The sequence below is a fragment of the Conger conger genome, chromosome 18 (genome assembly GCF_963514075.1).
Source record: "Conger conger chromosome 18, fConCon1.1, whole genome shotgun sequence".
Lineage (NCBI taxonomy): Eukaryota > Metazoa > Chordata > Actinopteri > Anguilliformes > Congridae > Conger > Conger conger.
In genome coordinates this window covers 23,485,760-23,498,170 of record NC_083777.1, presented here as the reverse complement: position 1 = coordinate 23,498,170, position 12,411 = coordinate 23,485,760, and the positions used below count along the sequence as shown (strand labels likewise).

Here is a 12,411-nt window from a genome sequence, read left to right as displayed (position 1 = left end):
GCTGTCATCAGAGGATATGTCCCGCTTGCGATAAACAGTTCAGGCTGAATTTTACACCCCTCCCCACAAGTTGCTCTGTTGCTGAAGCAAAGGCAGAGCAGACCACTCGTAAGATCACCACTGTTGGATTATCACTTACCAGCCAGCAGTCCATGCCATCCTTCTCAGGTACGGGAAAGGGTGTTCCTACAAAGCTAACATACTGCATGTGGATGCTTCCCTATCGTGGCATTGAAGTGGGGAAGGCACTTTCATGCAGACATACTGCGATACACATAGCTTCTCCTTGCAATTACAGTTCAAAGGCCTGCACAGAAGCAGAACAAATTGCCAAAACCCTTCACAACATGGTGGTTTATCTCCAATATCCTGCATTCTATGCACCCATTATAACCCATTCACCAAGCTCATACACTAAACTGTCTATAACAAAGCTTGTGCCCCATTCAGACCCTGGTTTTCAAAAAACATATGCCTTTTTAACATTCACACATAGACTAGTAAACGTTCTGTGGTGCCCAAGATGCTTTCCGTTTCAGAGCCTGAGACAGACCAAAGTACTCCAGCTGATCCTGGCCCATCAGTGTGCTTGTAATTGGGAAATTTCCGAATCCTTTATAAGTTTTAAAAGCTTTAAGAATTATAAGCATGTATAGACCGTGTTTCTGATACATTAAAACAGCTGTGCTAAGACAAGTTTCTGCTAGGCAACGGTAGACATCTGTGGGTCTTCCTCTTTCAGACTAGTGTCCCGACACTTGAAAACGTGAGTTTTGAGCTTCAAGATACAATTGGGCGAGAGGTATTGCTGACTGAGAAAGAAATATGTTGAAATGGGAAAATAACATGTGTACAGGAAAGATGTGACGTGACATTAAACCCTGGCTTCTGGTTTAGGGGAGTGTCCACATGACTCAGTGTGAAACTTGTAATGCTTAACATCTTAAAATAATCTGTCATGTATTAGGCAAAGCAAAATGGTATAAAGAGGGACTGGCCCTCTTGCCTTCTGGGGAAAATGTCGGTAAGCACATACTCCCATTCTTTGTTGGTTTGAAAGTACGAATAAAGTCTTAAGAATAAGTAATGAAAAAGCTCCAGACAGCCGAAAGCTGCTCTTCCTGGTCTTTAAAGCAACGTATATAGCCTCTGAGAAACTATTAAAAATGGGCAGTAAGTGTTAGCAGAAAAAGCTTTTTATTTAGTAAGTTGAAAGTTGCTCAACTCCAACTTTAATTTGGAAAGATAGAACATAGTAGATGAACAATATATGAATATATAAGGATCTCAACTTACAGCAAATTCTGACATTGCCAATGTATCTGATCTCTCTCCATCTCTGTATATATGAACATTAACATGTTCAAAAACTATTACATTTTTTTCCAGGAAAAAAACAAACTGGGAAAAAGCAAGTAACATATGATGCTGCTTAGCAAAAAATGTAAATGATGAAATAATAAAATTAAAAATTATTGCAATGAGACCCTTGTAGAGTGGATTGACTTGTTTTTGACGCGTTTGTCTCATTTTCCATTTCTTTGGTGGGCCGTCCATATCCTGAAGAACATTCTTCATTCATTGCTCACCCCCCCCCCCCCCCTCATACATTTTCCATTTTAGAATTCAGACAGGTTTTAAATGGGACTGAAGTTCCAGTAGCCCTTTAATATTTACACTTAACCATTCTTTCATTAATTGCCGTTCACTTTCCCCCCCCATTTCAACAGTCAAAAGCATGCTCCTTCAGGAATCCATTGCTCAAATCAAAATATATATATTTTTAATCTAACCATTAGGTAACTTTCCACTTGAGTGTTTTTGACCCACTAAAAATAAAGGCATATCAATGTATTTGAAATTAAACCAAGGCATACATTTGAGTAGAAAATAATTTCATACTGCATCATGAAAATGGCAAGTCAAGTGATATTTAATAAAAAAAACTAATAATTGAAATATTTCTATCTTTGTGGAACTGTAAATCCACGCCCAATTTTCTCCTTTAGGGGCAGGAGTCTGCAGCTACACTGAACCAAGGCATGAGCTACGATCCCGGCTGTCATTTCTTAAAACAATGTATTTTCAGAAATGTTGCCCTCTGAATTTGACAGCAGTGAAGTGGCGAGATAAGTAATTAAAAAAAAATTCATAGTATAAACTTAACCTATATGAATTAACAGAACAAATGTTTGCAGATACATTTATGTAAAAAGAACAGTGCCCGACAGATGGCTGAGGTTATGTGGACAGTAACTGGTGACTGGAGTCCGCAGGGAGAACGGGACCTGCTTATCCTAAACTCTTCTGATGAGAAAGGCTTGCATCTCATTCACCGTCTAATTCCCGTGTAAAACATGACCCAGCTGTTCCTTTCAGACAAAAACACTCCAGAGGCTTTTTTTTCTTTTCTTTTTTTCTCTCAATTCTGGTATATGTATGTGGTAGCATTGCTTGACAGGAGCTTGGCGTGACTTGTTTTTTGTTTTGTTTTGTATGTGTTTGTAAGGTTTCCTTTAGTCGTACGGGCTGAAGTCCCTCTCCAGGTTCTCGGACTCATCGTCGTCAGAGAAGAAGTCGTCCTCGTCGATGTCGTCCTCGTCGTAGTCCTCGTGCCACTCCGGGACGTACTCGTCATCGTATTCGTCGTCCTCCTCCTCGCCGTCGCCGCCCTCCTCCGCCGTGTTGTTGACGTTGTCCGAGTCGCCCGAGTCGGACCCCCCCTCCGACTTCGCCCTGACGGAGAGGGAGAGAGAGAGAGGGAAACGTCAGGTACAAGATGTGGGCATATACTTGGCACGATGGGAGGAGAGAGAAGTCACGTATTCCGGAAAAAATACTTCCGCAAAGGATGCGCTCATGTTTTCTTGCTCAAGACATCTTTAGGAGCCTCCCAACTTCTAGCTCTTATGAGGATCATTTGTTGCCTGTGACTTTTACAGCAATTGAAAAACAATTTCAATACAGCAACTTTTACTCAAATTGGGATTGGGGAGTTCATGCATGAATTTAGTACACCAGTTGGGTGGGGTATGTCCTCCATGAAAGACAGGATTGGAACAGAAGGGCATTCTCCTCCCAACCAGAGGAACACCAGCAATGTGATTTTTCTATGGGACAGGTTAATGCTGTCATATTTATGGACTGACAGGACTGTTGAATGACTTTCAGAAATTATTATGAAGTCTAAATCAATTCTGAGCCAAAAAATAAAAAATCAGAATTTAGCATTAAAGTCAGCAGTTCTGAATGTAGCCTCAGTCTTAGCCTAGTGGGTCTTCAATAGTCATGGTCTTCAATCAAGACGTTGATCAGTAGAATCAGGTGTTGTAGTGCTGGGCTAAAACAAAAACCTGCACCCACACCGGCCCTTTTCAGACAAGACTGGACATCACTGCCTGAGTCAGTCCAGACTCACTCCGATCGCGGCAATGCAAGGCAATGAAATCCGGCTTACTTGACAGAAAAACACTGAACATATTGGCACAGAACACATTTGCAGGCTACAGAACTGCACTTGAACAAAGACGTGGTGTGGATCCAGCAGCAGGACCGGCTCTCGGGGGTGCGATAACTCACTCTTTGTTCGCGTCCGTGTGGTTCGCCAGATTGGACGCTTGAGCGGCGTCCTGGTCAGTTCCGGTCTTGGACTGGTACCCCACCCGAAAATCCTGCAATTGGGAGAGTGGGAGAGAAAGGCTGGAGAGGTCAGCAGACCCGAGGGCACTGGTTCCCAAGCGCACCCTGTGACCACTCAAGATATAACCTAACATACCAGACATTTTAATTTATTTTTAAACATAGTATGTTCAAAACCAAAGCATTGAAATAATTTGTTAAGCGTCAATTAGTACAGCACTTTAACTAATGCGGTCATGAATAATATACTAATAGTCCCTCATATACAGCCATATGGGCAATGCTTGTTTGTAAACTGGACCCAAAGAAATGACCGTAATATTTTGCATGTCTAATGTGCTTTTGGGTGGTGAAATACAAGCTGGAGTTGTGTTGTGTCTTCCAGAAAGTTGCAGGCAGGGAAGGTTGGGAATATCCCGTGCTTGGTACCACAAGATAACAGGAGGGGGGCTGGCTGCATTGCATTCCTCTGTCCTCATGTTACAAACGTTTAACAAAAAAGGAAGAAGCTGCCAAAACGAGCCAATAGCAGTGTTGCCTCAACTCAATTTACAAACAAAGATATAATCACTGTCATTTTACTATGCATGTATTAGGAAGTGTATTCCAGTAGATTTCTCTCAAAATGTATTAACTGCAGTTGCAAAACTGCATTTACAATCTGTATAAGTAGAGCTGAGGCATTTCCTTTATCTTCAGTGCAATATTGGACATTGCGTTGGGAGTGCGCTGTACCCTTTCTGCAGATATAAACCTGCCAAATCTATCTCCAGGCACTGTCCGCCTGGTCCCTGGATAAGGGGAATCCTTCTCTGCCTAACAAGTAAAAGACCAATAACCTGTAACATACCAATAACAAAATTATACTAAGCTACAGAAAGCAAGTCTGGTGTGAAGGCCTAAGGTGCCTGCAGACAGGCATGAGTCATCTGGCCAGTAGGGGGCAGTAGGGTGCTACACTGGAGAAGACATGACGGGAGAGTCGACACTGTGCAGTCACTGTGTGTGCGTGTGTGTGTGCATGCGTGTGCATGCGGTACCTGTGTAGAGTGCTGCAGGATGGCCAGAAGACGCTCTTGGATGCGGCGGATCAGCTCCAGGCCGGTGCTGAGATGCTCAGGTTTGAGCAGACGCACGCAGGAGGCCAGATCAGTGCACTGGAGCAGGGTCTCCTCTGCACAGAGACAGCCCTGTTACCTACATCAGCCTGGTTACGTCACCCACGGTTAGCTACGTCAGCCCCGTAACCTACCTACATCAGCCTGGTTACGTCACCCACGGTTAGCTACGTCAGCCCCATAACCTACCTACATCAGCCTGGCTACGTCACCCACGGTTAGCTACGTCAGCCCCATAACCTACCTACATCAGCCTGGTTACATCACCCACGGTTAGCTACGTCAGCCCCATAACCTACCTACATCAGCCTGGTTACATCACCCACGGTTAGCTACGTCAGCCCCATAACCTACCTACATCAGCCTGGTTACATCACCCACGGTTAGCTACGTCAGCCCCATAACCTACCTACATCAGCCTGGTTACGTCACCCACGGTTAGCTACGTCAGCCCCATAACCTACCTACATCAGCCTGGTTACGTCACCCACGGTTAGCTACGTCAGCCCCATAACCTACCTACATCAGCCTGGTTACGTCACCCACGGTTAGCTACGTCAGCCCCGTAACCTACCTACATCAGCCCTGTTACAGGACCCACATCAGCTCCATAACCGACCTACATCAGCCATTACTTGTATGGTAATATGCACTCATATCAAGAGCCATACATGTGATAATCAATATAGACAATGTGATTGGTAGCCACAAATGTCATAATCAATATAGGCAATGTGATTGATAATATGCATTTAATATCAAGACAAATGTGATAAAAAAATAGACACGTATAGACAATGTGAATCCATATAGATGTGTGAAAGTATATTGTTGTATTAATTAAGCCACACTCACTGTTAGTCACTCACTGTTTGTATGCACTTAAAGGGATTGTGGGGAGTTTGGGAGGTTCCAAGCACTTATGGAGTTAATAAACATATATATTTTTTAATACCTATGACATATTCTCCGCAATGGTTTATCAGTCTGGAAAGTACCTGCCAAGAGGAGGGATTGTGTGGAGTTTCCAAGGGGCTGTAACCACAATGATTTCGCAATACTGGCCAAATTGGTGCCAACCAATGAACATCTGCCATTAAATCAACGGCACTGGTTTAATTCATGCATAGGTCTGCTTCGTTGGATGCACAGCTGTGGCAGACTGAATGAACAGTAAGCCGTGCCAGGGTCTGATTGGAGCAGCGCACTCACCCAGGAGGATCTGCAGGGCGTTGGTGTGGAGATCCAGGGCCTCGGTTTGCTGCTCCATCACGTCCATCTTCTCCGTGTCCTGGTTATAGTAGCTGTACACGCACGAGTAGGCCAGCACCTGTCACACATGTTCAACTCAATAAAGCTTCTTTCAAAGACCGTTGATTTGAAGAAGCAGATTTTCCACAAATCCAACCGGAGCATTTTCCACAACTGGAAAAATAACATATTTCCATATCCTTTTTTTAATCCAAAAGTTCAGAATTTTCTGTGACTGGTTGATGACCATTTTCTGTTTAGTCCTAACTATAATCTAAAAGACAAATATGGACTCTTTATATAACCCGGAATTCCTGGAAAGACTGCCCAGCAAGACTGTACAAGACCATGCGGGACGGAGAGACCTTCCTGACCTTGCGAGCCTGGGCCAAAATCTTGCAGGCGTCGATCACAAAAGTTAAGGACTTCATCTGCAGTGCTTCGTTGATGGAGGAGACCTTGTTCTCCAGATTGATGGCAAAGTCCTGAAATAAGAGGACAGCTGGTGAGTTGGTGTAGCATCCACGTCACCGTCACCACGCGCAATACCCGGTGAAACACCTAATGCTATAACTAGTGTTGGGTTGGGGGTGGGGGTCTTACCTTGGCCTGATTGTGGAAAGTGCATCTCTCGTTGTAGTCCTGGAACTTCTTTTCCTGGCGGGCAGCTTTACTCACCTGTTCACAGAAAATCAGAGCTGTTACTTCACTGATCGTCTACTTACCTGCAGCCACAGCGACACCTGTGCACACACTGTACACCTGTGCTCCAGGTCTGCCGCAATTAATTCACAAATGGAGATACACTCGGAGGCTTTCCCTCTCAACACATAAACACTCAGCACTCTCGGGAAGGCGGTTGGGCCTCACCATCGCGGAGCAGTTGTAATAGTCCTTGTGTGTGGGCTTCCACGGTTTCAGACACCGCCAGCAGAATCCGTGGTTACATTTGGCACAAGTCATACTGGGGCACAAAGAAACACAAGACATTCGGCCAGTTAGAGATTAAACTTCCAACACCATTTTAACCTCGGATTCAACGGGCCCTTATCCGGAAGATCCCACTTAGAAACAAAGGCTGGGAGTCTTCAAGTTCAGCTCACGGTTACGTTGCTAGGCAACTCTCACTAAGGTCGGAGCACACTTCTGAGAAAGCCGTACGCACAGTTTAAAGGCCATACAGACCACTAAATAAACGTGCTTCAAACCTAACCTTGGCAATCTGGGTGGTTTTGGGACCAGGTCACTTAGGTTCACAAGAGCAGTAGTCTCATCAGGCTATATTCAAACGCCTACATGGTTCAGACCCACACCTGGTTCACACAGTGATCTGATTCAAACTCAGGGCAGCCATTTCTACTTCAGTCCATGTTCCAGATTGGGGGTGGTTCTGGGTTTTAATCAATGCAGTTATCCAGCAAACTCAATAATCCTGCTTTGTGAAACACCCCCCGGGTTCAGACAGGGGCCCCGGTTCTAACTCTGGCCTGGTTCCGGGGCGGATACTCACTGCAGACAGCCCTCGTTCTTCTCGATCTGGGCCTGGCAGCTGGGGCAGCGCTTGGAGATGAGCTTGGCCAGGTGCTTGCTCTGGGCCTCCATGCTCATGCCCTCGTAGTACCCTCCGTCATCCATCCACTGGGACATGTGGCTGCAGCTGGCTGGGTAATGTGCCTGGGAGGCAGAAACATCCCACACGTTTCATTCAAACTGTACAGTGCAAGTGCACTCTATGGTACAGTGAGTATGACAACATAGAAACTCTAGACTAAACCAGATGGTCAACTGTATTCTTAACACTGGAAGTTTTATTTTGGTCCCTTCCATTGATACTGAGGTGATCCAATTTAATGCCTCTTCTGAGAATTAATTGAGTGTGTTATCTGAGAGAGAAGAATGCAGTTTTAACGGTTGTTTAGAAGCACCAGACACTCAATTTCAAAGCCGCCTACACTTAAAAGAGGGAGGAGCACAAGAGCCCACTACCTGGTTAAGGATCATAATATCTGGTGATGCAGAGCAGTGATATGCACTCTATGGTACAGTGAACAGAGAGGAGCAGAGCGCAGCGCTGACCTCTGGGAAGTTGCAGCTGAAGCAGGAGGACCAGCAGCACTTGGAGCAGGTGCCCATGCTGCCGATGTTCTCCTTGCACAGGATCTGGTCGCAGCCCTGGGGGTTGGTGCACCAGGTGAGGTTGGAGCAGCACTCCACGTAACCCCGAAGCAGAGCGTTCTCGTACTGCAGGAGGGGAGCGGAGAGAGATGGGGGGAGACGCAGGGTCACTCAGGCAGCGATGCAGCACCTCCGGGTTCAGCCGTGTTATACGACACATACTCACAGTGCCGTCAAACAAGTCTTACACAACATGCACACCGTTACATGCAGAGTGCTGCGAGACGTGGCTTCTACAACACAGTCGGTGGCATGAGACGCATCTTATGCTACATGCACAGCACTGTGCGATGTGTCTTATAGAACATAAACAGTGGTGTGAGACGCATTTTATACTTCGTTCACAGTGCTGTCAGACGCGTCGTGTATCTAAATGCTCATTTGCTGCAGCAGCACAGACCTTGGCGATGATGTCCTTGTCGGTGAGGATGCTGAAGAAGAACTGGGAGGTGGGCTGGGCGTGGCAGTCAGTGATGGGACAGTTGCAGCTCATCACCAGGTTCTGCTCGATTCGGGCCGTGAGATACTCCTGCCAGCAGGACTGCAAGAACACACAACAGCTGGTCAAAACCCCCCCCAGAAAGGGCCACGACTGCACCGGCACAGACACGGTCTGATGCGCTCTCCTCCTGGCGCTGATTACGGAGGTCTACGCCGGACACCCACCCGGCAGCAGTAGTGCAGGCAGCAGAGGGAGGGCGTGTCGTCGGGGTCCCCGCTGAGGGCGATGAGGCAGACGGGGCACTGGGAGACGGGGCTGGGCGGGGGCTCGGGCGTTCGGCCCTTCAGGCCGGCCGCCAGCACCAGGGTGTCGGGGTCGTCGGTGTAGCGCTGGATCAGCAGGTCCACGTTCCACTTGCAGTGCACCAGCAGGTGCTCGGCCCGGTCCAGGTCCAGGCTGAGGGTGGAGGAGACCTGCTGCACCGTGCGTTTCATCAGCTGCCGCACCTCCTCCTGCGTCATGGTGCGGCCCATGGAGAACAGCACCGCCTCCAGCACCCCGTCCTCGGCCCGCTGGGTGTCCCCCAGGAGACCCTCCAGGCTGCAGGGGGGGGAGACACAAGGCTGCCGGTCAGTCAACCCTGCCTCCTGGAGCCCGTCTTCACATGCTACGCTCTGGGGAACCGCAGTCCAAACCCCCTCCCCCCCAGCAAAGCCAGGCTGAATTTCACCTCTAAAATGGACGGGGAGGAGGTGATAATTGGCAAGCTATACGGTTAACAACTATCCGCCATCGGTCTTCATGTCTCACTCATGGGCTGGAGTTACAAGCCTGACTTTGTTTGTCAGTGTAAGGCAACTTAATTTGGCTCAAATTGTTTGTATGAAACTCTGATTTGCGTCTTCCTTTTTTCCTTCCTGGGAAACAATGTCTTGCAGAATTGACAGAAAGCACTAGCATCTTAAGACCTTGTGCCTTTAAAAAGTGTAAGCCCTGGATTCCTTTGTCATGTTAATGTTAATGAAAATATTCAGCAAAGAGCAATACTATGTTATTTTTTCCAAGATGGATATACTTCTCACATTTATTACTCATGCATGAAAGATGAAAAATGCATGATTGCATTGATTTTTAGAGGTTTTACTCCTTTAATGTAGATTTTCACAGAAACTAGCCTCAAAGGTAGAGCCCACTGTGGCCATAAATGCCGATGTCAATGCAAACTACTCTCACCATACCAATACGGACGTGCTCTCACCAAACCTACACGTTTTCATACACACACACAAACAACGAAGGAGGTTCAAATATGTCTTTTCTTTATTTCTTTAAAATGATGGTAACATTCTGCTGTTGTGTGCCGAAAACAAAAGCACAATGAGCACAAGTTGCATATATAGTCTTTTGGTTTTGCATTAACATTTACATACGTATATATATATTTATATATATACTTTTTATTTAAGGCACCCTCAGAGGACATGGCGTAACACAGCGGGTCGGATCAGCCCGGGCCCTCAGCCTACCCCCCTCCCTGCTGCCGCTGGCCTGGTGCTCGTGCGGTCTAAGAGTACTCAAGGTGCATTCAAAGCTATGCGGGACAGAGACGGCAGACAGAAACAAAATGGCGGCACTGACAAAAGCCGGTCGACGGAAAACCGTTCAGTCAAACTGACCTCCTCAAGAACCGGATCTACTTTTTCTTTTTTTTTTCAGAAAAAACACGGAACATTAAATTAGTAAGATTATACAGGCTGCAGTAGACAAGGGTAATCTTAAAAAAATAAACAAAACAAAAATAACAATAAAAACCCCCCCGGCAGACTCTGTGGGACTGAACACGCGCACGCACACGTGTGCACACCCCGCCCAGGCAGACGGGCACACGCCGTCGATGGCACCGCTCCGGGCAGGGCGGGTGGCCGGCCTCCCCCTCCTTCGCTCTAAACGGCCCTGACGCCTAGCACCTGCTGCACCCCGCCCCCTCCGCAACCCCCCCCCCCTTCCCGTGGGTCAGTCATCGTCCGCACACCTGATGGGGGACTTCCCTCCGTCGCCGGGGCTGGAGCCCTTCTTCAGCTCGGCCCGGCTGAAGGTGATGTGGGCCTGGCCCTTCTGCGGGGTGCTGGGGTCCTCGGGCAGGAACTCCACGATGTGCGGGCTGTCCTCGTTGCGGCGGATGTAGCCCTTGTTGATGACGTGCATGACGCAGGACAGCACGTCCGTGGTGCTGCAGGCGAACCGCACCGAGCCCAGGGGCCTCGTCGCCTCCCGCTTCTGACACGTGTCCAGCACCTGGGGGGGGGAGAGCCAAAGAGGTCACCGCCTGAACACCCACGGCCGGTTCTGACCCAGATATTATGATCCTTTACCAGGTAGTGGGCTCTTCCCTCTTTTAAGTGCAGGAGGCTTTGAAATTGAGTCTCTGGTGCTTCTAAACAGCCGTTAAAACTGCATTCTACTGATCGAAGCAATGCTACGCATTAGCTTTAATATACAAGTCAATATATCCAGCTGATGTATATTATAGCTAATACGTAGCATTCCTTACATCAGCTATATATATTAACTTGCATATTACAGCTAATATGTAGCATTCCTTACATCAGCTACAAATATTAACTTGTATATTATAGCTAATACGTAGCATTCCTTACAAGTAAATATATATAGCTGATGTAAGGAATGCTACATAATAGCATTAATATACAAAGTAGGAATGTGTGGGGCTATTGTAACTAAATCATTTGGCACCAAAATAAGCTGTGGGGTCTGTGCGCTGATACATTTTATAGAAAGTGTAGTGTCTAAAGTCAAAGAGTATCTGCAGGTCAACCCCTCCGTGCCAACAGCAGGTGTGTTCAGAGCAAAGGCGGAACTGCAAACGGTTAAGGTGGGGGTCTCACCCTGAAGACCAGGTTGTCGATGTGCATCATCTCCTCGCCCTTCATGATCTGGACGATCAGGCAGTAGATGTAGTTCCTCTTCCTCTCCAGCGTGCTGGCCGCGTCCTCGTCCACGTTCAGGTAGGTCTGCTTGGGCAGCAGGTAGCAGTAGCTGTGGTCCTCTGAGGCCTGGGCGAGGGCCTGGTGATTCAGGCTCAGGACCCCTGAGGGGGGCGCAAAGCAGACGGGGCCCGCGGTCAGCTCGTGTGTACAGATCGCCATGGAAACAACCGTTTTTGCCGATCAAAGTCTGACTCGACGCAAGGCAATCATTTCATTAGACTAGACTCAACTGACGCCTGCAAGTATAACTTAAAAATCTCGAATCACACCTGAAAATCTGGCTAATTAACTATGAGATCAGGCAGCATTGAGTAGTGCTGCAGAGGCCTTATTTGTTAGGCGTGAGACGTCAGAGGGGTCAGGAAAGGTGAGAGGTGAGAGGTCAGAGATGAGAGGGCAGGAAGGGTGAGATGAGAAGTCAGAGGTGAGGAGTAAGAGATGAGAGAGCATGAAGGGACAGACATGAGACGTCAGAGGTGTGGGGTCAGAAATGAGAGGGCAGGAAGGGTGACCTCACACTTGACTGGGTCCTCACTGGAGCACGTGTGGAGCAGAATGCCCTTCTCCGCAGCCAGGGGTTTCAGTGCGTGGATCAGCACGGTGGGGGACAGGCCCGTGGCCTGCTGCAGCGTCTCCACAGACACGGCCTGAGAAGGGGGGGGGGCAGAGAGACCTCTCTCAATCACCACGGGAGACTAACATTCACTGGGTTAGGAAGCAAGACAAGAACAGAAACCCGCAATAGACCGAATACAAAGCAGCTGCAAAGCTAGTTAAA

General features: G+C 47.6%; 1 protein-coding gene across 5 annotated transcripts in view; it reads right to left on the bottom strand.

Moving 5' to 3' along the window:
• Positions 1–1,178: 1,178 nt before the first annotated feature.
• The window catches only part of LOC133118056 (cullin-9), a 42,770-nt gene continuing 31,537 nt past the window's right edge, over positions 1,179–12,411 (bottom strand). For 3 of the 5 annotated variants that reach the window (XM_061227711.1, XM_061227712.1, XM_061227714.1), the window contains exons 29-42: positions 12,151–12,280; positions 11,532–11,734; positions 10,658–10,920; positions 8,850–9,225; positions 8,584–8,724; positions 8,085–8,249; positions 7,519–7,682; positions 6,879–6,972; positions 6,612–6,686; positions 6,383–6,493; positions 5,970–6,087; positions 4,680–4,813; positions 3,580–3,671; positions 1,179–2,736 (exon numbers count right to left, since the gene is read on the bottom strand). In XM_061227711.1, coding sequence (XP_061083695.1) covers positions 2,517–2,736; positions 3,580–3,671; positions 4,680–4,813; positions 5,970–6,087; positions 6,383–6,493; positions 6,612–6,686; positions 6,879–6,972; positions 7,519–7,682; positions 8,085–8,249; positions 8,584–8,724; positions 8,850–9,225; positions 10,658–10,920; positions 11,532–11,734; positions 12,151–12,280 — 2,286 coding nt within the window. In that variant the 3' untranslated portion in view covers positions 1,179–2,516. The remainder of the gene's footprint in view (positions 2,737–3,579; positions 3,672–4,679; positions 4,814–5,969; positions 6,088–6,382; positions 6,494–6,611; positions 6,687–6,878; positions 6,973–7,518; positions 7,683–8,084; positions 8,250–8,583; positions 8,725–8,849; positions 9,226–10,657; positions 10,921–11,531; positions 11,735–12,150; positions 12,281–12,411) is intronic. The other 2 variants (XM_061227713.1, XM_061227715.1) reach the window with 1 other exon arrangement.